The 22,645-nt window shown below is 50.0% G+C and overlaps 8 protein-coding genes across 8 annotated transcripts; 3 read left to right on the top strand and 5 right to left on the bottom strand.

Annotated features, from left to right (window-relative positions):
* Nucleotides 1–3,683: 3,683 nt before the first annotated feature.
* Nucleotides 3,684–4,937, bottom strand: TrAtP1_009385 (uncharacterized protein; the record flags this gene model as incomplete). The annotated part of the gene is made up of 3 exons (XM_014091497.2): nt 3,684–4,048; nt 4,116–4,775; nt 4,862–4,937. 3 exons carry the CDS (start codon nt 4,935–4,937, stop codon nt 3,684–3,686), a joined length of 1,101 nt encoding a protein of 366 aa, XP_013946972.1.
* Nucleotides 4,938–5,272: 335 nt separating this feature from the next.
* TrAtP1_009384 (uncharacterized protein) lies at nt 5,273–5,715 on the top strand (the record flags this gene model as incomplete). Its single annotated transcript, XM_066114263.1, has 3 exons — nt 5,273–5,347; nt 5,460–5,564; nt 5,653–5,715. The coding sequence occupies 3 exons, from the start codon at nt 5,273–5,275 to the stop codon at nt 5,713–5,715; spliced, it is 243 nt and encodes an 80-aa protein (XP_065970357.1).
* Nucleotides 5,716–6,463: 748 nt separating this feature from the next.
* TrAtP1_009383 (uncharacterized protein) lies at nt 6,464–8,899 on the bottom strand. Its single transcript, XM_014091498.2, has 3 exons — nt 8,670–8,899; nt 7,959–8,604; nt 6,464–7,890 (listed from the first exon to the last, which is right to left on the bottom strand). Exons 1-3 carry the CDS (start codon nt 8,751–8,753, stop codon nt 7,466–7,468), a joined length of 1,155 nt encoding a protein of 384 aa, XP_013946973.2. The 5' UTR covers nt 8,754–8,899; the 3' UTR covers nt 6,464–7,465.
* Nucleotides 8,900–9,002: 103 nt separating this feature from the next.
* On the bottom strand, nt 9,003–10,306 carry TrAtP1_009382 (uncharacterized protein). The gene is made up of 3 exons (XM_014091499.2): nt 10,161–10,306; nt 9,845–10,005; nt 9,003–9,730 (listed from the first exon to the last, which is right to left on the bottom strand). Exons 1-3 carry the CDS (start codon nt 10,178–10,180, stop codon nt 9,384–9,386), a joined length of 528 nt encoding a protein of 175 aa, XP_013946974.2. The 5' UTR covers nt 10,181–10,306; the 3' UTR covers nt 9,003–9,383.
* A 183-nt stretch (nt 10,307–10,489) lies between these two features.
* TrAtP1_009381 (uncharacterized protein) lies at nt 10,490–12,163 on the top strand. Its single transcript, XM_066114262.1, has 2 exons — nt 10,490–10,731; nt 10,789–12,163. Exon 2 carries the CDS (start codon nt 11,130–11,132, stop codon nt 12,021–12,023), a length of 894 nt encoding a protein of 297 aa, XP_065970356.1. The 5' UTR covers nt 10,490–10,731; nt 10,789–11,129; the 3' UTR covers nt 12,024–12,163.
* Nucleotides 12,164–16,655: 4,492 nt separating this feature from the next.
* Nucleotides 16,656–17,451, top strand: TrAtP1_009380 (uncharacterized protein; the record flags this gene model as incomplete). Its single annotated transcript, XM_014091501.2, has 2 exons — nt 16,656–16,778; nt 16,861–17,451. The coding sequence occupies 2 exons, from the start codon at nt 16,656–16,658 to the stop codon at nt 17,449–17,451; spliced, it is 714 nt and encodes a 237-aa protein (XP_013946976.2).
* Nucleotides 17,452–19,503: 2,052 nt separating this feature from the next.
* On the bottom strand, nt 19,504–20,631 carry TrAtP1_009379 (uncharacterized protein; the record flags this gene model as incomplete). Its single annotated transcript, XM_066114261.1, has 1 exon — nt 19,504–20,631. The coding sequence occupies one exon, from the start codon at nt 20,629–20,631 to the stop codon at nt 19,504–19,506; it is 1,128 nt and encodes a 375-aa protein (XP_065970355.1).
* Nucleotides 20,632–20,804: 173 nt separating this feature from the next.
* Nucleotides 20,805–21,047, bottom strand: TrAtP1_009378 (uncharacterized protein; the record flags this gene model as incomplete). Its single annotated transcript, XM_066114260.1, has 1 exon — nt 20,805–21,047. One exon carries the CDS (start codon nt 21,045–21,047, stop codon nt 20,805–20,807), a length of 243 nt encoding a protein of 80 aa, XP_065970354.1.
* Between the last annotated feature and the right edge of the window lie 1,598 nt (nt 21,048–22,645).

Here is a 22,645-nt window from a genome sequence, read left to right as displayed (position 1 = left end):
AATACAGCGGCTTTCAATTACCAAAGTCTAAGCGATAGCTCAATCCAGCACATCACGGAACACACATACAGCGCAGTTACAATCTAGAAAATCACAGCGTTCTGTTCACCACTCAGCAGCTGAATAATGATGCAATAACAGACCCTGGCACGTGCAAACTAGCAGTATAGGAGTAAGAAGCTGTGATTTGTTATCCCCTTCAACATGTCTATTAGCCGGGCTATACGCGGAGCGATACAACATCACAGCATCATATCGTGATATCATTCCCCATCATGAAACAGCCCTCCAGCTTCTTCAGCATCTAGAATCCCCCTCCGAAGAAGAGCGCTTCCTAGTCCCAGGCGAAAAGCAGGGATACACGCGAGCCCCGGAGCCTCGAGTCAAGGGTCGGGGCAAAAGCACCGCTTTCACTTACCGCGGCGATAAAAGACTCCACCGTTCTGTGGCTCCCCCCCCAATCTTTCACCTGTAACAGCCATTCCATTCAAATTTAAACACATTACTTTCCACTGACCGCCTCAAATGATCATCAGACAGCTTCAAGCTGGGTCGATTTCCCGCTTCTGCAATTTCGAATCTAGAACAGGCTACCCTGGCTCGGGTCCAGTTTCAGCGCAATGTGAGAAGTGATGAGCGCAGGCCTTGAATATTTGTCAAGAAATCTGGCCCATGCAATTGCGTATGAAGTAATGTGTACTTGTAGTTGGCTCCTTATCCGGCAATCGCTGTATTGTATGACATATTTGACCGTGTCCCTAGTATGGAACTATTTAGACTACTATCCTCATCTCTGAAGCGCAACGTAAAACGGGTAGCGGTGCAGCTAGCTCATCACAACTCAACAAGGCTCAAACCCCAAAAGTCAACCACAAAAAATCACATTCTTTAGATCCTACGATGGACCAGATCAAAATTGATGATACCTTCAGCTTTTGAAGATCATGAACAGTTTCGGACCTCGCCACGTGCCGAGCGAGAAATAAGATCAGACCTCAACTCCACGAGATGCGATGCCCTCTATTGGGCTCCATCTAGATGCCGGAGGAACCGACTTCGTTTAACGAGAAACTCCACGATGAAAGCGGTCTCGTGAGATGTATTATGGATCAACCTCTACTACTAGTCGACTTACCTAGGGCATATTATATACCTCCTACAGCTACTGCCGGTCTATTGCAGAAGCAGGAGGCCCCGAATCCCGTTTTCCGGGAATTTGGTCGAGAATCAAAGCGGATGGAGAAATAAAAGCCCTCTCGCGCCAGCTCGCCAGCAAATCAGACTCCTTCTCTATAGAACGTTTCCATCTACAATTGTTGATCTATCACATAATTTCCTCTCTACCTGGCTTTACTGTAATTTCTTGCAGTAGCTTGTCTGGAATGCGGGCACTCAATCGAGGCCTCTCCGTTCATGACTCGGTTATCCCTCTAGAGCTCTGGAGAGAACCTTTACCGAAGAAGATTGCAGATATTACTAGCCAGCGCCGTGGAGCTGTCAGCGATAGCCATGACCACAGCTAGCCACGTCTCTAATCCTCGGCCGCACCACTACGCCGGCTCCCCTCTACTCCTCCACGTCAGCTCTGTATCCATCAGAGAAGCAGGCAAAAGAGCTATACGCAGTCGGACCGCTGCTCAACACGCTTGGCCTCTCCCCGCATTATGGAGCATCTTGTATATGATAGTGCCAATATACTGATAGCAAAACTCCAGGGGTCGCACCGAGCGCCTGGATGCGCTCAGCTTGATCGGCGACCGCAATATACGGGCACTTTGCGACATCCGCCGTAAACGAGGCTGGCTGGCTGCACCTCTGGGGTTTTTGAAGCTATTCACAAGACAAGTCCGGGACCCCTCTCAGCGGAGCTTGTAATTAGACATTCTCCAATCTATCGTGGAGATGTTTGACCTTCTTTCTGTCCCCAGATCAAAAAGAGGAAGTTGCAATTCCCTCTACAAGACCCTATCAAACTAAACAAGCAGCAGCCAGCATCAAAACCGGGTTAAAAGAAACACCGCTAATTTACATCCAACAAGCATGTCCTCCGTCGCAACCACAACACGTAGTATTCTTGGCCAGAAAGAGCAAGGGCCTTCTTCAATATGTGATGGTCAGTGCTCTTCGAAAAGCATGAAACACTTGAAAAACATGGAAAACCGTAGCACCGATACCACCTCTACACGCGTGCGCAAGGAGAAAAGAAACCGACACCCGACGCCTAAAAAAAAACAAGGAGAGGGTGTGATTGTCCGCCTGGAATACAACTGTGCTAGTGAATTCTCCGCACTTCCTAATGCGGTAGGTAGGCTGCCGCTCACTATGGACGGGACGCCCTCTATAGGTATTCCTTATTATTAAACGCACTATCTAGTCTATGACAGTTAGTATTGTTCGGTACAAGTAGATTACAAGGTCGGCCACCATCGAGATGGCTGCGCTATCCCAAGCCTCTGCCCGTACCGTCAAACGGCGACTACTTCCCGTCCTAGCACGCCACGAACCACGGTATACGAGCACACATCTGATATATGATCAAAAAAAGGGTCATGTTCTGCTTCATCTCACATAAACCCTTGACAAGAAAAAAGAAAAGGAAATGTCTCAGATCAGCCCTCAGCCCCAAACGGGCTCATCATACATACAATCCGTCCCAATTCTCTCTCTCTTTCTTTCCTTTTTTTTTTCTTCACCTTGTATTCCCCCCCTGGCTTCTTTTCTCCTCTCTTCCCCCCCCGTCAAGCGAACTTGGTACCTGCGTTCTGTAGCCCACACTGGCTTCTTCTTTTCTTGCTTAGCTTCTGCAACGGCGGCTTAACTTTAGCTAGCAGGGATGTCTGAAGAGCTCCGCACGGCGAGAGAGGCCACTTCGCCGAGGCGAAAAAGACAAGCCTCCATGTATCTTTTATTTCCCAGTTAATTGATCCTGCTGGTTCAGTGTTGAAATCCTTCCGTTTAAACTCTAAACCTGGGGGCAGAAATTGTGATTGTGACAGCCATGTATGATTTGTTATTTCTTAGTAACTGATAACACCTCCATAACAAACCAACCGCCCCTCTATAGTTAGTTATTAAACATTTTTCTTCTTCTCATGTTGTCTTGTATTTTGCCCGCAGCACTATACATGCTGCCCCAGCTGGTATAATTTACGCCCGTTCGTCGGAGCGAATAGCCCGGCCCCAACTTCCCATCCTCACAACTGGTAAAGGTGGCAAGGGGGCTTCAAAGGAAAAAAAAAAGTGACAACTCCCGGCGCCCTATTCCCGAAATGACGATAGCTCGACTGTATGCGGACATTACACCTTATATTGAACCCCAGCAATCCGACTCCGTGCCTGACTAGCCCCCTGCAGAGCTGCAAGTTTCCCTCTCTTTCTGTCCTGGTGACCACCACCACCACAAGTTCTGTACAGGCCTGTGTCTCCATCGCATGCTCCGAAACAAGAAGTAGTAACAAAAGTTAAATAAGAAAAAATGCTGATGCGTCAACTTGGGATTCCGTCCCAATGAGCTAGGCTGTTTTTTGCCTCCCCAAATTCCCAGGCCCTCCCTCTTTAGCCTGTAGAGAGGGAGGGGGAAGGCTAGTCAATATCCACGAAGTACAAAAGAAAAAATTGCAATGAGTCGTAAATTGGGTCGTTTGTCAGATGATCGTCACCACTATCCCTGGCCCAGCGGCCGCCTAGTACCCCTCCGGTTTATCGATGGACATTCCATCCTTGAAGGGATCTTCACGATATCTCGCGACTGGCCTCGCTGTGGACACGAGGGGGATGTCATCCACGCTGGAGTGCATCCCTGTTGTCGAGATATTCTCCTCGTCGTCGAATTCGCGGTGGCCCCGCTTGTGCAGCCAGCTGGTGCTGTGGCCTCCAGGATTGCTCTGGCTGCGATCGCCTGAAGGATGGGACGCACTATGGTTGCTTGCATACGTCGTGACTTTACATTTGATGACTCGGAAGAGAGGACCCAATGTGGGTAGTGATGCGCCGATGATGAGCAAGGCTCCCTCGGCAACACCAAATATATCAAGATAGGGAACTGAATCTGGAGTATCGCGATTAGCATCTCCACACATCAACTCTCTCCCCCCTCTCGGTCAGTTGGCACTCACATGTTCGGTCCTTGGCCATCATGTCAAAGAATTCCTCGAAAATGGCAAGTTTGTAGACCGACACAGCACATGCCAGGGCGCTGAGTCCAAAGGCAAAGCATACAGCGATTCGATTTCGTAGAGGCATATTGAGCCTCATGATAAATGGAACGGGATATAGCGCGAAAAAGAGATCGAGGAAGGCGGAAAAGGCCGATGTCGCGAAAGCCAGCTTTGTCAAAGTGCTCGTAGACGCACATGTTCCCTCGATAGATTTGTCCCATTGGTAGGCCACGGGAGTGCACTGAGCAAACCACCACACCGACGTGGCAAGAAAGCAGGCCTGGCTAGTGAGGGCCAGTCCCCAGAACAAAATGGTCGTCTTGGTTCCATAATCGAGAATGCGTTTGAGGATGGCGACGATTGCGAACTTGGGAAGAGAAAAGGACCAGATGAGGACGGCGTTGATGATGACATTCCATTTAATAGCTTCTTTTAGATTCCACTCGTCGAGCGTATCTTCATGCTGCCCCAGGCCGTAGTTGATGCCAATGCTGGCGAAAGCACAGCTGATGATGAGGATAACGAGACAGATAAAGGTGATCAGGTCATCGAGGCCGAGGCGGCCAAATGTGCCGCGAGAGAAAGTTGCTCGACAGACGAGGCGAATTCCAACGATTACTACACGCAACAGAGGAGAGTTGTCGGGTTAGCAATACTGTTCAACAACAACAAAAAGTATGAGAGAGCTTGAGGGCTAGACAAACAACAAGCGACGGCAGCTAGCGACCAGTTAACTCGATTGGCCACGGCGCCGAAGTTATCAATCGCCCCCAATCCCATCTGGAAGCCGTGTTGCGAGCCCGATTACCGTCCATCCATGTAATACCCAAGTCCACGCCTATATGAATGAGTGACGAGGCACCATTGTCCGGATTGTATCAAAAGGCGCCGAGGTAGAATGCTGATAGGAGGTGGGCTGCACCCTGTTCTTGTAGCCATAGCCAAGTATGTACTATATGTATGTACCTCGTACAGCTCTTGGTGCTAGCAAGTAGCTTGCTCTCTGGCAACTTCAACGGCAGATCCACTCGCTGCAGCACAACGGACGACGCCACCGCTAACAGTACCGATGGGAGGAGCCTCATGCCGGGGACCAGAGGAGCAAACAGCACGGGATGCACGTCACAGCATTCAGCATCATCCCACGTTCAGGACAGCCGCCCGTCGCAGTCGAGGGTGTGGAACAGGCCGTGAGCACTATGGAGCACTGGTCAAGTGCAGGCATAGCCCTTCTTTGGCCTGCCCAACCCCGGCCCGTGTTCCATGCCTGCGCTTCTCTTACACGACCTCCCTTCTCCTTAGCAGCAGCAGGTTTTCCAGACTTCTGTCACCGTCGCAACACGACCCCGTGCAAAGGCCGGGCAGCGCGTTATGAGCAGCGATGGCCGGTCTACCGATAAGATTGTGGTAAAGCGACCCCCTTGCTCAAACCCGTTCTCCACCACGCCTCACACCTCGCAGCTGCGCAAATGGGGCCGTACTAAGGCCAATGCAGGAACCTATTTTGAAATTCCAGCGCCGCAAGCGCGTGGGGAACATTGGGGAAGCCAGGCCGTGAGTAGGTGTAGCGCAGTACGCCGTGATAGTGGTGGCAATGCCAATTTGTGTGTTGTAATAGCGGCGTCGATAGAGGGCGTTCTGTGCCGCCTTTTCAATGGAGAATTGGAGCCCTGGGCGCACCAGGAACCGAGCGTTGGACCAGGCTCTGATTTGCAAGGCCACATACGGCTTTATTGTTGGCCCCTGGTCGTGCTGGCTGGCCTTGTGGAGAACTCAGCCAGCAAGTGTGTTATCGGACCGTCCGCGATTGGATCGCTTTGCACATGCTGCTGGCATTGTCTTCAGTTGCTCCTTTGTTGACCGTTTTCTTATAACCTTTTGATGCTCCAAGTGGCGTGGTGAAGGTGAACAGTTTCTAGGAGTTGCATATTTGGTTTTCGAGAAAAGAGAAGTAAAAATAAAGGAGAACCAGCCATCACCCAGAAGATGACATTCCTTAATCTCGTTTATGAACGGAACGAGGTGATCGGATGCCGTTGTTATTGCTTTGCGTATGTTCGTATGTATGCGATGTGATAAAGAAAGGAATTAGGCGCGCAAGAAACATAAGGGAATAACGAGATCAACATCGCTAAACGAGTGCCGTGAGCCCATGGAAAGCAACGTCCAACAGACGTCGCCACCTGATTATAGACCGTCACTTCAAAAGGCAACGAGGGGCAAACAATTGCTCGTATCAACCAGGAGCTTCACCCAACCACACGACATGGCGTCTCACTCGTCGTCAAAGCTGTAGGTCAGTCATTCCAAGCCATCGTAATTCGGAGTAAAATTAAATATGAAATCTACATAAATCTACCAAGTGTAGGGAAGAGAGAGCATAACGCGCAACGCTTGTCAGAGTATCCGATCAAATTTACCTTACCAAAGACTGGAGTAGCGGTCGATCGCCGCATCACATGTATAGGCATGGTATAGGTTCCGGTGACCCGGATGGTCTCTGCGGTCCAGCATAAGCTTATGAGCTCCCAGCGCTGCTGCTGCTCCGTGCATCGAAAAGGAGCAGTACGTTCTCGGTGATTCTGCTCCGTGTCTTGCGCTGCTGCAGCACGGGAGCCAGAATGGGGAATGAATCAGCGTGGCACAGCCCTACGGCAGCCAAAAGCAGCTATAAGAGGCGAGAGAGAATGTTACCTGATCATTTTTCTCTCCGAGCCGCGTATGAGTGATTGATGTGTGATGGAATGTGCATATTTATTCTCAATCTCGTTTCGTATCTGGCAGATGATGTCGGTACAGTCAAATCTATCCCCGATCGCTTAATCCTGATGAGCATTTTGAGGAGTGTTGGTCACCAGAAGTAAAGAGCTCCCAACATGCATCTGCAGACGAGTGCTGGTAGTCGTGACGTGTCGTAGCCGCCGGCTAATGCTTTTGCGTGTGACTTCAGTATGTTCTGTTGTGATTCCCAAGTAGAGAAACACATGTTTGGCCCTGTATTAACTGTCACATATGCAACGACTTTCACATCATCGCTACACATCTGAATAGATAGCTCTCTGACAATGGTGTTGATGGGACTGCCGATGAGAGCTTTTGGCAAACAATTGCTATAAGCTTTTGTTGGACGGTCGATTCTAGGCAACCGGCGAGAAAATATTGGCTTGTAGCCGACAAGCGCGTTTGCGTCAGCTTTGGTGCCAGTAGATCTTGCGGATTTGCGTTGCAAGAAGGTATGCCGAATCGTAGCCAGGTCATGCAGTTGGATCCATCTGTAGTTGCGTCGTTTAACAAGCTGCATCGTCAGATCAGAATTCCAGTTCCTCCACCTCCATTCCGCACGTTACACAAGTCTTGACCGTCATCCCCTCTTCGTTCTCGACCGTCCGTCCCCATTCATGCACATGACGGCCGCCTCCTCCCACGGCATCGCCAAATTTGCTCGGTGCCCCATTTTTGTTGCCCAGCGCCCCTGCTTGTCGTCGAAATGCTTCTGTTCTCGTCTTCCGCTTCAAGTCCAGTAGTTTCTCCTTGAACTTGGCTTCTTTGCGCGCCTTCTTTTGTGTCTCGCGCCTTTCATATTCCGCGTCCAGTGCCTCTGCCGAGCCCCATTTCGTACCGAGGGCGTATTCCTCCACCTGAAAACGCAGAAAGAGCATCATGTCGTGCCAGTGAGATTTGTGCGGGTTTGGCTTGTTCAGATGAGGAAGCAGCTCGGGATCTCGCAGCTCAGCTGTCAAGCGTCTCGTCAGTATCGTGATTTCTAAAACCCGGTACAGAATAGCAAAAAGTGTAACTTACGATCTGTCAAAAGATAATCTTCTTTGCACTCCGTCTTTGTTAATAGAGAGTACTTTTCAGGGTATTTATCCTTGCAGTTGTTGCACACGCAGATATGGAAAACTTCTTCCCATACAAAGTCTATTTCCAGGCTGTTGCACTCTCTGCACTTTTTTCTCGCCTTTTGGTCATCCAAAACGCTAATGCCAGGCTCAAAAGGCCCTGCTTTTAGTCTCTTTAGGTTTTGTATGGTCTTTTGCTTCTCCCATTCCTGGATAGTCATTCCCTTTGGTCTCTGTTCATCTGGCTGCCCTGGCCTCTGAGCGCCCAGCGCATAGTTGTTGGGATCGTCTTCCATGGAAAGAAAGCCGCCTTTTGTGTCTGTCATCGAGCTCATGTTGTAGTCTACGAATTTGGTGAACTTGCGCGCCGGTTTCAAAGCCGCCTCGTCCCCCATGTTGCGGCCATCGCGGTTGTTGCCTTCAGCAATATCGCCAGTTGAAATGTCGTTGTACGGTCGCTTTCCATTCGCAAGCTTCGAAACGTGAACATTTTCCGTAGGTATGAATCCAGCCGCCGATTTGGGTAGCGCTACTGCCGTTCCTGCGGCTCTCTGTTCGGCCTCCCGTTGTTCGCGGATGGCTTTGGCACGAAGCCGACTCTCTCCCTGTAGGGTATCAAGAAATCCAGTCAGCCGAGGAACTCGTTAATGAAAGCCGGCGGACAACATACAATGCGTCTGACCATTTCTGGGGTCTGCGACGAAGCAGCTCTCTGTCCGTCCGAGGCAGCCGGGGGCGTGACTGGACGCTCCATCGTGGATGCAGAATAAAACCAACAAAGATAAAAAGAAACCAAAGGGTATAATGTATAGTGAGTATAATCAATCGTCAAAGCAGAATGGCAGCTCAAGGCCTATACAGGGGATTGTGCACATGAGTTAGTTGAAGTGTGAGAGTCTTCAAACACGGTTGACGCCATTTGGAGGGGCAAAAGTCGACACGGCAAATCGCCACTTAACGCGAGAAAACGTGACTTGACTCATTACATAAGACCGCGATATTTGGCATGTGCTAGCTATACGCAAACCGGTTTTACAATCCTATCTATAGGATTGAAGGAACAATTAGAGCATGGCTTGAGTGGCAGAGATCATTTTAGCGCTCGATCAAGAGGAGAATCTCAAGCCTGCCGCGCCGGAACCAGATTGCTTGCATCGGGAAATATTATGCGAGAGATGGAGAATTTAGGTATTACAAGCTAATAAATATGGTCCAAGGCGTCCCAAAAAAAGGTAATACACGTTTTCAATCCAGATTCGCGCCCAATGAGCCACTTTTATGACATGCCCCATCATGGTACATCCCGTGTATAACATGTAGATGCCCATTTTACTCCTCTTTGGCACCGCCGCGGCCAGCCTTCTCAGCGGCCTCGACAGCCTTCTTATCGCTCTGGACAGAGCCGCCTCCCTGCTGCATGGCGCTCATGAAGCCCTGGGCCTGCTTGAAGGGTCGCTTGAGGTCGCCAGAGGCAGCGTGGCCGAGGACATGGATCTTGAACAGGTTGCTCTCGATGACGGACTTGACGGGGATGATGCTCTGAATGACCAGGGGGGTTGGTGTACTTCATGTAGAGGTGCATGAAGGACATCATGGCGACACCCATCAGCTGGCCACGCCAGGCCTGGCGAAGCTGGTTAAGGTCGTAGGCGCAGATCGTGGTGGTGACGAGCTTGCCCTCTTCGGAAGAGCCCATCGGTGCGGGCTCAACGTACTTGAGGGTGGTCATGTCTGGGAGAGATGCCCGTGTTAGCAGCAGTCATTGAATAGTCAAGCGACAAACACTCGGCGTCGAGGATCCGTCTCGCGTGCTGCTGTAATCTGAGGAATGGAAATTGCCCTTACCCTTCTTCTTGTTGATCTGGAGCTGGATGTAGAAGTAAATACCGGCGATGATGAGGTTGCTGCCAATGTAGACGGCGCGAACAATGTTGAGCACGTTCTCATCTTCAAAGGGGATCTTCTTGGTGACTTGCATCATACCAAGGATGATCATGAGGTTGGTGCTGATCCAGGAAGTTAGCGAGCTGCTTGAATGCGCATCTGTCACGCGGCAATTGTTTCGCGCCATCAACTCCGACGAGGCCTTCTCCTTCTCCTCCTCCCTTTGTTCCTTTTCGCCACGACAAAACAAAGCAAATCAAGTCGGCGGCACACTTACATTTGCGGACTGATACCCATTGTGACGACGACTGCAACCGCAGTGATGCTCCAAATCAACTAAATGGAATTACAAACAAACAACAAAAAGGAAGAGCCTCGGTGCTGGCCTGTGAGAGAGATGCAGGTTCCAAAGGACAAAGTAGGTGGATGGAATTGCGCCGTTGGAGACTTTTTGGGGAAGCCTCGCTGGCCTTTTCCGGGCGGGCAACACCTTTTTTCCGGGTGGCGTATGGGGCCGAATCTGGCTGCCCCGCTCCAAAGCCAGATAAAGACTAACGATAACGCCAATCACGCCGCAGCTTCTTTTTGCTTCCGGGGCTTTCGATTGGCGAATGCCTTGTTGAAGCCGGTTTGTTTCTCAGGTTTCGGCAAACAAATTTGTTTCATCGGAGTAGCCAAGTTGAAAGCGTGACCAAAATAGCAACTCTACTATCTTCTTCTTTTGTCCTTCTTTCTTTTTGATGCGCTCACGTGGAAACCCAGGCTTTACCGTGTAAGCGCTTCTTTGTGTTGATGGGGGCCAATCACAGCTCTGTAAAAAGCACCACTGCCTTGGGCCCTACCACATTGTAGGAACAACCACTCTTTGTAGCAGTTTCATAATAACACAAGGATTTCTCTCACAGATGATGCGAACCGCAAATTCTACTCCACTAGCTGGCCTATTTCCATGGTCCACTAGCCGGTTTGACAGGCTACACAAACAAGATGCTTCAAAGAGAGCTGTTCACATGCATCATTTTATTCTATTATTACGCCCAGCTTTTGATTGATTAAAGCTTTTTGTTACCATGGCGTGGAGTGAAATGTCTCCAAAACAAGAGAAATATTCAGCCCAGGTTTCCAAGTTGAAGTATTTAAGAAGAAGAAGGCATCATGGAAAAGAACATAATCCAACACTCAGCATCCGCACTGAAGCAACTACATTCATCGCCACAGTCCAAACATCTTCTTCACCTTCAAATATATGTTCAACTTTCTCAAGAGAAAGTCAACGGCCACCACAATGATGTCTCGTCGATACCACAGAGAGTCGGAAGAGCGCTACTACAAGCGCAAGGTCGTACGCCGCCGAGAACGACGACGTTCCCTCGGCGGTTACGATGATTACGATAGTGACGGATATGACAGTCACCATGAAGATCATGATCATGATCATGATCACGGGTCTGACAATCGCGACTTTTACAAAAGTCGAAGACCCGGTAACGGACATGTCGCCAAAAAGGACAAGGAGGAAGAACCATTAGGGCCACAAATGGTCTGCTTCTACCCTCCTACGCCAACCGCCATGCCAACCGCCATGACAAACGCTATTTTCAATGGCTGCCGGGTGATTCCATGCACCACAGAGGTTCCCGGCTGGAAACATGTGCTTGCTCCTCCATGCATCAACGGCCAATACCTCTATGGTCCGCCTCCGCCTGAAGAACCCAAGCCCTTCACCCTCACGGTAATTGATAAGACTGAGGGTTCAAGATGGCACCGTTATGGAGAGACGTATGATATTGAAGTCTCGCCCCAGGCCCGCGCCCACGATATTGTCTCTTGGATCTTATCCCGCGATGAGGAAGTAAAGAATAACCAAGTGTTTGTGCGATGGACTACCGGAACCATTGAGGAACCTCTGGAGTATGATGTCAGTTTGGATGAGCTGAGGAAAGACTGCCGGCATCTCATTGTCAAGGAAAAAGATCATAGCCATGGGCACGGTCACGGCCACGGCCACGGTCACGATCATGATCACGATCACAGTCACAGTCACAGTCACGGTCGCGGCCGCGGTCGCGGCCACAGCCACAGTCACAATCACGGCCACAGTCACAACCAGGGCCACAGTCACCGCCATCGTCACCCCTAAGTGTATTGTTTGGGTTGCTTGTTGCTTGTTACAAGGCAGAATAATTGGAGACAGGGGAGAAGTCATGATTTATACTAGGCGTTATAGATATAGAGAGAACACGGTTTCATTAGGTAGAATTTATCATGTTACAGCTTGCGCAGCCCTTTTTCATAACATATGGTGTCCATTGTGTTTAATAGGTATCAACAGACTCGAATTCATCCTTTTAAGCGCCCGCCCTAACAGAGCGGTTGCATGAGTTCGCAGCAGTTTGACTTGCAACCCCCAAATAGTTCCACCAGTCAGCATCACCACACACAGATAACGCCTGTGAAAAAAATCTCCGATGCTCATCTCCCGGGCAAATGCAGCTTCTCCACACGATGATGCCACGATTATAGAATGCAGAGAACAAGAACCAGGGTTGTTTGATTGGTAAACAGCAATCTCGACCACATCTACGGTATAAGTCGTTGAAACGAGATCTACCCGTGACTCACGAATCCACTTTTATTTAGGCAACACAGCAGGGGGTGGGAACAGCCGCAGTTTGACAGCAGTTGACAGCGACACTAGAATTCGTCTTGATACGGTTTTCTCAACTTCTTTCTCCTTGGTAAAAATTCATTTGCGATTGCTAGTTTTGGGAAACGCTTCTAACCTTGGCCAGAATCGGCTCATGCATTTACTCCGCTTGATTCAGACACGGGAACTTTTTGCTGCTCTGCCTGGGACTCGGGCAATTGCTACGTGGACTTGAAAAAGTGCCAACCACAGGTCCATCAACCCCAGCATGTCTATTCGGTCCCTCCCGTATCAATGACTCAAGAACACCTTTTTACACGACTTTTATTCAGCATTGTGCGATTATAGCCTCGGTAAGGTTGACAGCTGTTTTATTCCAACCCATTGAAACAAGAGCACGTGTCCTCGGGTTCCCGAAACCCCTGTATTCTTGCTTATAGTAAATCATTTACAGGATTTAAGTTTATAAGACTTCGTATTGCGACGTGGAAGATGCCGACGTCGTGCATGATATGCAGGTGGTTGCATGCATTCAAGCAAGGGAGACCATGCTAGTAGAACATGTACGCTCTAAAAAAAGGAAGGGTGCGTTTCAACACACTAACATGTCTTTCTGCTGCAGATGTAAGTGAGCACGTACATGTACATGCAGTTTCGGATCCGAGCTGGCTGAAAAGGCTACCCGGAATGGGGCTTCGGCTGTGGCGCTGGCCAGCCACACTTAAAAAGGACGGATCCAAGTCTGAAAGCTCGTATTGCTGGAGGCAATTCACCTGTCATATCGCACGGGGGTTTTTCTCGTATTTTATATAATGTGGCGGTCTTATCAAAATGGGGTGAAAGATACAGAATGTGTGAAACAACATTTAACACGAGGTGGTCTTGGCTTTGTTTCGACGTCTGGACAGAATGCCTCGGTTGCGCTACAGTTGTTTCCGGTAAGCCCAAAGCCAGGGGATGAGACAGAGATCCTTCAGGGAGACCAGTTTAGCTCATGTTTGGAAATGTGTACCTGGCAACAAACTACACCCTCTACTGCTGGTTGTGAATTTGAGAGAAAAAATTATTGAGCAATATTATATATATGGGTGGTTAAGGATAAAGTTGTTTTCATCGACTGTTGAATACATCAATATGCAACTCAACTCGACGCTTCTGAGGCGCACTGGTTAGGCATATTCATCCAACCCAGTGATGGAGGAGTCTTTTACCTGAAATGGAAATCGCCGGTCTTCAATATATCCGCCAAATAGCCTAGGCGCCGGCTTTGATCAATGACCAAGGCTGTCCGCTCTTTCCACCGCTCTGCGGATCAGCAGAACGCCATCGCCTGTTCCTCTCGAGATTGACAACGATCAGCGATGAGATTGCCACTCCTACTGCACCAACACCCCTCTATACAGTCTTGTTTGTATTCGCACTCTACTTACGCAATCAAGATACAGTTGATGATCGGGGTGCACAAACTTAAATTAAACAACGAATGAGTAGGATGAATTCGTCACGGTGCGTCGTACGCCGCTGCAGCCCTACGGGGCTTACTCCGTGAGGATGCAGCAGAGTATACGTATGACAGCATACACGTACTTGTATTAGCCAAACGCGTGCTACACTCACTCCGCCGCTCGTTTTGCCCAGTGCATCAGTATCAGCAAGGGATGAAACGGTGTACAGTCCATGAGTGGCAGGGTCAACGAACTGGAGGAGCCGCGCCACCAGCCGGCTCAGCCATACCGAGCAGCGCTACTTGTACGGCTATACTCCAAATTACTGAAAAAGGCAAGTCTAGCTTACTCGCGCAGTGGAAACCGGAGCGGCGCAGGCGCCGTTGAATGGCTGTGTTGATGGGTTGTGTGTTACGCTCGCGTTCGTTCTCGGTCACCAAATAAGGAGTCTTTGATAGGTAAAACGAGGTTTTCTGACGACTTCACCAACACTTTTCTTTGAATATTAATATTAATAGTATTTTTATTCATCGCACAAGACAATAGCAGCTGAAAGAGACTGAACAACATGCACTGAATCCAGCTGGGGCGTAAATGCATCATACCGAAGAAGATCCGAACTTGCAACGCGGCAATGCAATCCCACCACGATGGTCGCGGGGGTGCGTACCTTGCATTTGGCGATGCAAGAGGTATGCAAGTAGATGCATGCAAAGTACAGGAAATGTGGCATTTCATGTGTACCAAACAAGTCAGATTTCTCCTCTGTTCTCGACCAAGGCGCCTCATGGCCAAATTTAACAATCCAGCCAATCATCTTCCACCATTCTTCTACATCTCGGGTATAATACCTCATTTCCAGGAGATGATTCATCACAGCCTCACTTGAGCTTTATTTGACCCTTTTGCCTCAATTAATCATTAATCTCGCACTATCATAACTAATACCTCATTGCCGGGATATGACGGGCCGCAGCCTCACTTGAATTCACCTCGCCTTTTGCCTTGCCCTGCTACCTGTCTTGTTCATCGCATCCTAGTGCACAACTACACGACACCTCATGATACCATGTACCACAGCCTCACTTTGACCTCGCTTGCCTTTTTACCTCAACTTTATTTCCATCTCGCATGCAGGTGCATATGGGGCAAACGGCAAACGGCAAACGGCAGAGGAGCCATGCCAATCAAATCGCGGATGCACCGCCACTACCATGGTCTAGTCTTGGTAGCTGCCGTGGTCGATGGCAAGCCCGCATGTATGCCTCGTTGGTTGGGCGGCTAGAGTCTTCCACGGACAGCGTCTTAGTGTCCCCTGCGAACTTTTGTTGTAGTACACAAGCCACGCCGGGAGTCTCAGATCCTGCTCGCCGCTGGGTGTGGATTTTGGTGACTGTGCTGTATGTAGGTGTAGCAGGTGTGCCAACTGCCTAGGCGGATCGCTCTGGGAGTCATTCCGGGCTTGGCGACTGGTGATTTGGTACCAAAAGGCCATCGAAAAGAATACGTTTGTGCCTGTCCGTCTGTTTTGCGGTAAAAGACATCATGGGACCGGAGCTACCCGGTCTTTAGTTGGGAACAAGCTCTATACTGGACTTACCCCTCTGAAAGGTGTGACTCTTACTTTGCCCGCTGTTCCTCTTTACCGTCTTGCTCAATCTCATCTTCTCAATCTGTTCTTTTGTCTGGTTACATAGGTAATTGCCAGCTTTCCTCTAGTTTCTCCGGCATGCCATGTGTACGCAGCATCTGTCGCAAGAGTACCTCGCATTGATAGCCTCGCTGATGGCAATACGTGTACTGAATAGACGCCATGCTGCTCTTCTCTTCAGCCCCACCCGCGGGAGCCTAGTTTTGGCCCCACTCTGTCCACCACTCATTACCTTTTGCCCCACCGTTCTGCTGACAAAGGCGCCAATTGGCCAATCGCGGCCGCCGGATTCTTTTCCTGCACCAGCGGCGCTACTCCAGCGACTGAGCCGGCAGCTTGGGCGCTTTCCACCCATCTCAGCCTTTCTCCGGCGTCTCTGCGAACACATGATTTGCATCTGCAGCCGCAGCTTTTGCTCTGCAGCACAGCATCTGCCAGGCTGCAAACTCGTCTCACACGCCCCGTCGCCTGCGTCTCTCGCACGCCCTGCATTGCCCAAACGGGCTGGCGGTCCCGGATTTGGCGCAGACGCCGCACCGATCTGGCCGTCACCAGAATGGCTCTTCTTCTCCTCGGGGCGAGTCGGAGTGGAGGGATCGTGGAGGGGTGCCAGGGGTGGCCCCGAGCCAGACGACATCTCTGGTGGAGCAGGCCCGCGGCTGCCTGGCTGGCTGTGATCAATCCTCCAGCACAGCTATCGAGATATAAGAGGCCTTTGTTCGGCCTGAATTAACAGGTAATCGAACCATTGCATCGAACATCTACATTTATACATTCAGCTTGGCCAATTGTATCTACTTGACCTGACAGGAGAAGCTCCATTGCCCTGCTATTGACCAAAGATATATCCATGGGAAACTCTGCTAGCTCGCAACAGTCTCAGTCATTCTTCTGTCGTTTACACCAATAGCATCTGGATAAAGCAAATATACTGTTTTTGTTTTCTTTATATCAGGACCATCACACATCCAGCTCTCCCCTTGCAGTACATACATTCGGCTTTCATCAACAGATTACAAGTCTGTAGCCATGTTCAACACCTTCAAGTACGACCCAGAGACCAACAGTGTCCAGGAGCTCAGACGAGCCTCTGACCCCATCTCTGCCCGGTCAAGCCAGCACCAAGCTTGCAACAACTGCCACGCTAAAAAGGTATTACGCCGCAGAAGCCATACCGAAGCCACTGAACCACTTAGTTTGTTGAACCGGGCGCTAACCATCATACCCCTTCTAGCTCAAGTGTAGTGGCGAGAAGAGCGGTTGTGAACGCTGCATTGCCAGCCGTCTCCGCTGCGAATATACCCGCTCTCCCTCTCGCAGAGGAGGCAGAAGATCCAGCGGCAGAAATTCCACTGATAGCCGCGGCGGCCTTGAGCCAGCCAGCGGCGAGACCAGCCCTGGCAGCCGATCCGGCAAGTCCTCAGCGCACAGAAGTAGCAAGCATTCTCAGCACGGGGGGTCCAGCAGCAGCAGGTACAAGTCCCGATCAGGAGACGATGGCTACGGCGATGCTCTGGACCGATTGGATCCCTCAACGCTTAGCCCTGATGACGGATTCGACTTGCGTTCCTTGTCACTTGAGGGCAGCGGCGGCGCCACCGGCTCCGATGTTTACGGAGGCGGCTCTTACTACGGCCAGCAGCAACACGGCGCCGGAGGCAGCTGGCAGGACCCCTCCCACAGCCAATATGGCGGCTCCTCTTACATGGGCGCGTCCAGCTCCAATGCGCAAGACTACGTGGACGAGTACTACGGAAACTATGACGAATACTCGCAGTATCAGGAGCAACAAAACGATCCCCGATATTGGGGACATCAGCAGTGACGAGGCCTCTTTACTTTGTCTCCTGATTCTTTTGTCTAATTTCTTTTTTCCCCTCTTCCCTTTGTCTTGTTTTTTGCGAATACCATATTAGAGCTAGCTCTGGGGCTGTGTCAGTGAGTGATGCAACAGCATCTAGACTCACACTTTGAATACCCAAAACCCTTTGTATACTACGACACCATTTTTTCGGCTTGCCCCTTTCATCAGTTTCCTTGACTTTGTTTTTTTTCCCCTTCATTCTCATTTCCTTCCATCTTTTCATTTTTCTTTTCTTTTCTGCGTTGCCGCTTTCTGCCTGCTTGCATATTTTCCCCATGTGCCTGCATGGATGACGTAGGATTCCTGCGGCGTACCTTGGCATTCAGCCTTGGGGGTTAAAGTTACTACTTGATTAGGCTATGTATTATTTCGATAGACGCTATGCCATTAATGGGCTTATGATTGGACGATATTGGCATGGGATTGGACACAGCATAGATGCGTTTTTACATGTTTTTATTTATTTTCTTCTTCTTTGGAGTTAGCCTAGTTAGATCAAATGTTACCCTTGAATTTTCTTTTGATACAAGCGAGTGGCCGAATGACCTCATGTTTGCCATGCCCTCTATTACAGGCAGCCATCTATAAGCACCATTCTTATGAATCACCATTTTGTAGATAAAAGAGACGCATAGATGGGATACAGTCACGAGATCATGAACTTGACTCATTTCACATTAAAAAAAAAACTGTAGCCTACTATGAGTCTTTCCCGTGACATTCACCCATCTCTAACCAACACCCTCTCTACCTAGGCACCCACGAATGGCACCCGCATCCAACAGCTGTTGGCTACAAAGAAACCAGACCCTAAAATTCCGAATTCCTGGGGCGGGTATGGCGTAACAAGAAAAGAGAACAAGGTGAGCAAAGACGGCACGTTTTCTGGGTGACAAACGCATGCCTACGTCAAAACAGCCATGATTCAGCCCTGTACACTGTCACTTGGAGGAAGAGGGTCGGAATGTGACATCTCCCACACACAGACAGACACACACATCTCGTGCATGGCAATGCGCCTCAATGTATGCCATCCTACGTACATGCTAATGTGCCAGATTGTCGTATTCTACCCTATCAGCGTATATCCAAGTGTACTTTACGCTGGGTGCTAACGTATGTGCTATGCCACTAGCCCACATGTACATAAATAGGCACCGAACCGGACTATAATATCCGCATGGTGATTGGAGGGTTGCATGCAGCGTGGCTGCTTAGATGAGGGTGTCGTTGCCGTATTGGGTGACTTGCAGGGGGGAGTGTGAGTGTGTGCATATGGTGCCTGGAAGATTGTCTGTGGAATATCTCCACAGTATGTGACGAAAAGCGTATTAATTCCGTGGCGTATGTGTAACTCGATATACAACGTTGTTGTGTAATGCCATGGTATTCTATTCTTCTTCTGATTTTCCGCTTACAGCAACGTTGGTTTTGTGTTACGATGCGTGCGATCGGACTGCTTATTAAGTGAGGCGAATCCTTCGAGTTTGTAGGTATCGGTTGTTCAGCCGGACAAGGGTCACTGATCCTGTACTACTCTCGTGGTAGGATCCGCCCGCTTTATTTGCGATACGAATTGCGAAATAGGAAACATATCAAAATGATGATGCAAAAAATGAAGTGTCTTGAGAGAGAAGGACGATGAAGATGTAGGCAATGTACGTAGTACATGCTCGAGATGCATTTAGCGTGATTGATGGATTTGACCAAGGGTTTGGTTATAGAGCATACGCAGTTTCCTGATAGAGGAAATGGTCTTTTGATTTTGAAGGCTTACGAAGGAGTTGGATATTGCTTTATTGCGCGGTTGTAGAGGAGTAGAACCGGAAAGCCTTAAGCTTATAAAGGCAAATTAGGAGGGTATTTGGAGAGTCAAATTGAAACCCCAATAGGCTATCAAACTAGTAAAAGTCTTCCCATGTTGTCTCTATGCCGAGAAAAGCCACAAATCCCCAACCGTCTATATACACTTACTGAGATTCAAATCTTTCAGACAACTTCAATTTCAGCAGTCTAGTTTTTCCCTTCTTCTTCAACAACCTGAGCCGAAATAGCCGCCTTTGTCTTCTGATTCGCATTTACATACGCCTCATCATCATCCCTCACAACCTTGAACAACGCCCTCGCTATAACCAACCGCAGAACCATAGAAAGCAGAGAAGTAAGCATAATGCCACACGCCGAAAAGAGCTGAATGCCAATATACTTGCCCGTGCTCCGCAAAATCGCACCAGAAATCGGCGGACCGATGAGCGACCCGATACCCTTGAGGATAGCCACCATGCCCAGCCTCGTCCCCAAGCGACTCATGTCCGGGGTGATGGATGCCAGGACCACAGATCCGAGAGACACCACGCTGCCGGACCAGAAGCCGTACAAGACGGCAAAGGCAAGATTGCCAGCCTCGTTTGTCACGCTGATCCAGTAGAAGACGCTGGTGCTGCTCAGGGCGCACACGACAATGTACGTATCCAGAGAGCCTACCACGTCGGCAATGAATGAGGGTATGATTCTGCCAGGGAGGGACGAGGCGTTGAGAATGGGCAGTAAATACGCAGCCAGAGCGGAGCCCTGCATGCCGTGCGATGTGGCGTAGCTCTCTAAATAGTACGGCGGGTTGAAAAACGACAGGTTATTGAAAAAGATGGCGATGCTGTAGAGCAAAAACGTCTTTTCTTTCATCGCCGAGGCGTCCCAGAACCACCGAATCGAGAAGCCATTCTCCTGCCACGCCGGCTTCTTCGCAGGCGTCCTCGGCCGAATGAGCAGTAACGCAAAACAACACATGACAAAGGCCAAGAACCCCATGATCCTCACCGTCCAGCCAAAGCCCACCCGCGGCCGCAGATTCTGAAACATGATGGGATACAGCGTCGACCCAAGCCCGCTGCCGACAGTCGCCAGCCCCATGGCTCTAGCCCTCTTCTTCTTAAAGTACATGGGCAAGATGGCAATGGACGGGATCGAGAGGCAGCACGTGCCCAGGCCGAGGCAGATGCCCTGCGCGAGCAGGACCTGCCAGTAGGTGGTGCTGATGCTGGTGAACATGAAGCCCAGCGTGACGAGCAGCGTGCCGGCGGCGAGCAGGGCGCGGCAGTAGCCTGCGTCGTAGAGGGGGCCGATGATGGCGCCAACGGACATGAGGCAGAAGATTTGGATGGAGCCGATCCACGAGATGGCCGAGGGGGGAGGAGGTCCTGAGGAGGTCTGTCTCGTAGAATGACTGGAAGGCGCCGAAGCTGTTGAGCAGGCCTCTGAGCGCCATCAAATGATGGAGTTAGTAAATGTTTTCTGAAGTCTTTGTAATTGGGGGGCTAGTTGGTGGTTGATAAGGCATACAGGTGGTTAAAGTAGAGCATAAACGAAGCCACCACTTGCAGCCATGCTTGAGTCCCGCCATCTATGGGCGCGTTGTCATCTTGAGGTTTTGTCTGAGCCTGGGGCTGAGTGTCTTCCGCTGGAGGCTCTAGAACCGACTTTTCGAAAACGCCCGTATCGGCTGCAACGACTTGCCGTACCTCAGTGGCATGAAGCTCATTTTCGAGATTGTTTGACATGGCCTCAGGGAGTAGAAGAGAATCAGTGCCAAGCAGTGCAATGAGGTGCAGACATTACAGCTCAGTATCACGATGCGCAGAGATCCAGATAGTTGTATGCACTTGTATTCTGCATTCGAATCTCCAAAACGAGAGAGAAGAGCTGGGATGAAGTCGAGGGCAAATGGGGGTGAGCCCCGAAGCCGGCAATCGAGCGTCTCTCACCCCCGCTGGGGAACGGCAGTGAGTTCCGGCACTGGAGAATGGTGGGAAAACAGGCAGTTTATGGAATCAAATGCCTGCAAGCCGCAGCGATTGTTCGGGAAATACGTCGGGGAGAGCAGAATACAAGTAGACGATCATGGGTATAAGCTGGGTTTAGCGCATTGCAACGATGTGAGGTCTTGAGAGGAGAGCAATTGAGAGCACGGAGAAGGGTTATATGCGCTGGTCAATTCAATAAGGCATTTCATGTATTCACATCTTCTGAACTGGATATTGAGACGAGGTTTAGTAATGTTGGGAGGCATATACGTGTATGGCGTAGCGAGGTTAGCGAGCGAAGCGGCCATCTCCCCGGATGTACGAGAATGGATTACATACCTCAGCTATTGATCTGATAACGATCAAGTATGTACAATGAATACTTTTCTGATCAGAAACGCCATACTCTACAAAGTTTTATGCTGCTAGCACTACAATTACGATTACCAATACGGGCATGCACATCAGCAAGCACCGGGTCAGAAGATGATGGCAACGTCCAAACACGCAGCCTATGATGCTTGCTCGTCAGACTTCAAGGATGCCAACGGGCGCTGGAAAGCGGCGCTGCATCGGCACCTGCATCTGCATCTGCACGTCAATCCCTTGTCCCGCAGTGCGAGAAAAAGACATTCATGTCTCGTGACGGCAGACATGCAGATGGTCCCGTACGAGTACATCCGGTATATAAGGCCAGAAACCCGAAGTAATGACAAGACAAAGAGCCAAAAGAAGGTTCCCACTTGCATGCGCCTAAAGCCTCGCAGCGAATAGAGATTGCTAAAGATTTCCTTTTGGAACCATCCCAAAGCGACGACGCACACAGTCTCTCGCTCTTTTCGCTCTTTCTGACTCGGACATTGGCGCCACGACTATTTATTTCCGCTTCAAGCCTGCGGAGACTTTTTTTGGTGGCCACGGCCTATTGGAAATACAAATTGCGTGGCCGAGACTAAGACAGAAACAAGAACAGCACTTGAATCGGTGCCGCTTCGGCCTCGCAAGAGTAACTGCATCGCAAAATTGGGCATCTTCTTTTGATGCCAACATCCTCCGACAGGGCAGCATCAGCAACACCTCACCTTTCGGCCTTGTTTCCTGATTCCCTACCGGCCCGTTGCAGCCGAAAGCCTCATCAACCAACACCCGAAGCAAAATAATGCAGCTGCTGGGTTGTATCGACCACTAGTTTGCGGTCGAGCCGTGTCGTCGGTGACGAAAACCGGTAGCTTGTCGCGTGTGGCCCAGCGCCTGAACAGGGGGACGAGATTTCGGTGCTGCCAGTTTGTGACAAGCGTGCACAGGTGCCCAATTGCCTTTTATTTTCTCGTTTCTCTCTCTTTGCTTCTGTGGCT

Source organism: Trichoderma atroviride, chromosome 5, assembly GCF_020647795.1.
Source record: "Trichoderma atroviride chromosome 5, complete sequence".
In the NCBI taxonomy this organism is placed as follows: domain Eukaryota; kingdom Fungi; phylum Ascomycota; class Sordariomycetes; order Hypocreales; family Hypocreaceae; genus Trichoderma; species Trichoderma atroviride.
Note: the sequence above shows the minus strand (reverse complement) of the source record. Positions and strands in the feature narration are given on the sequence as shown.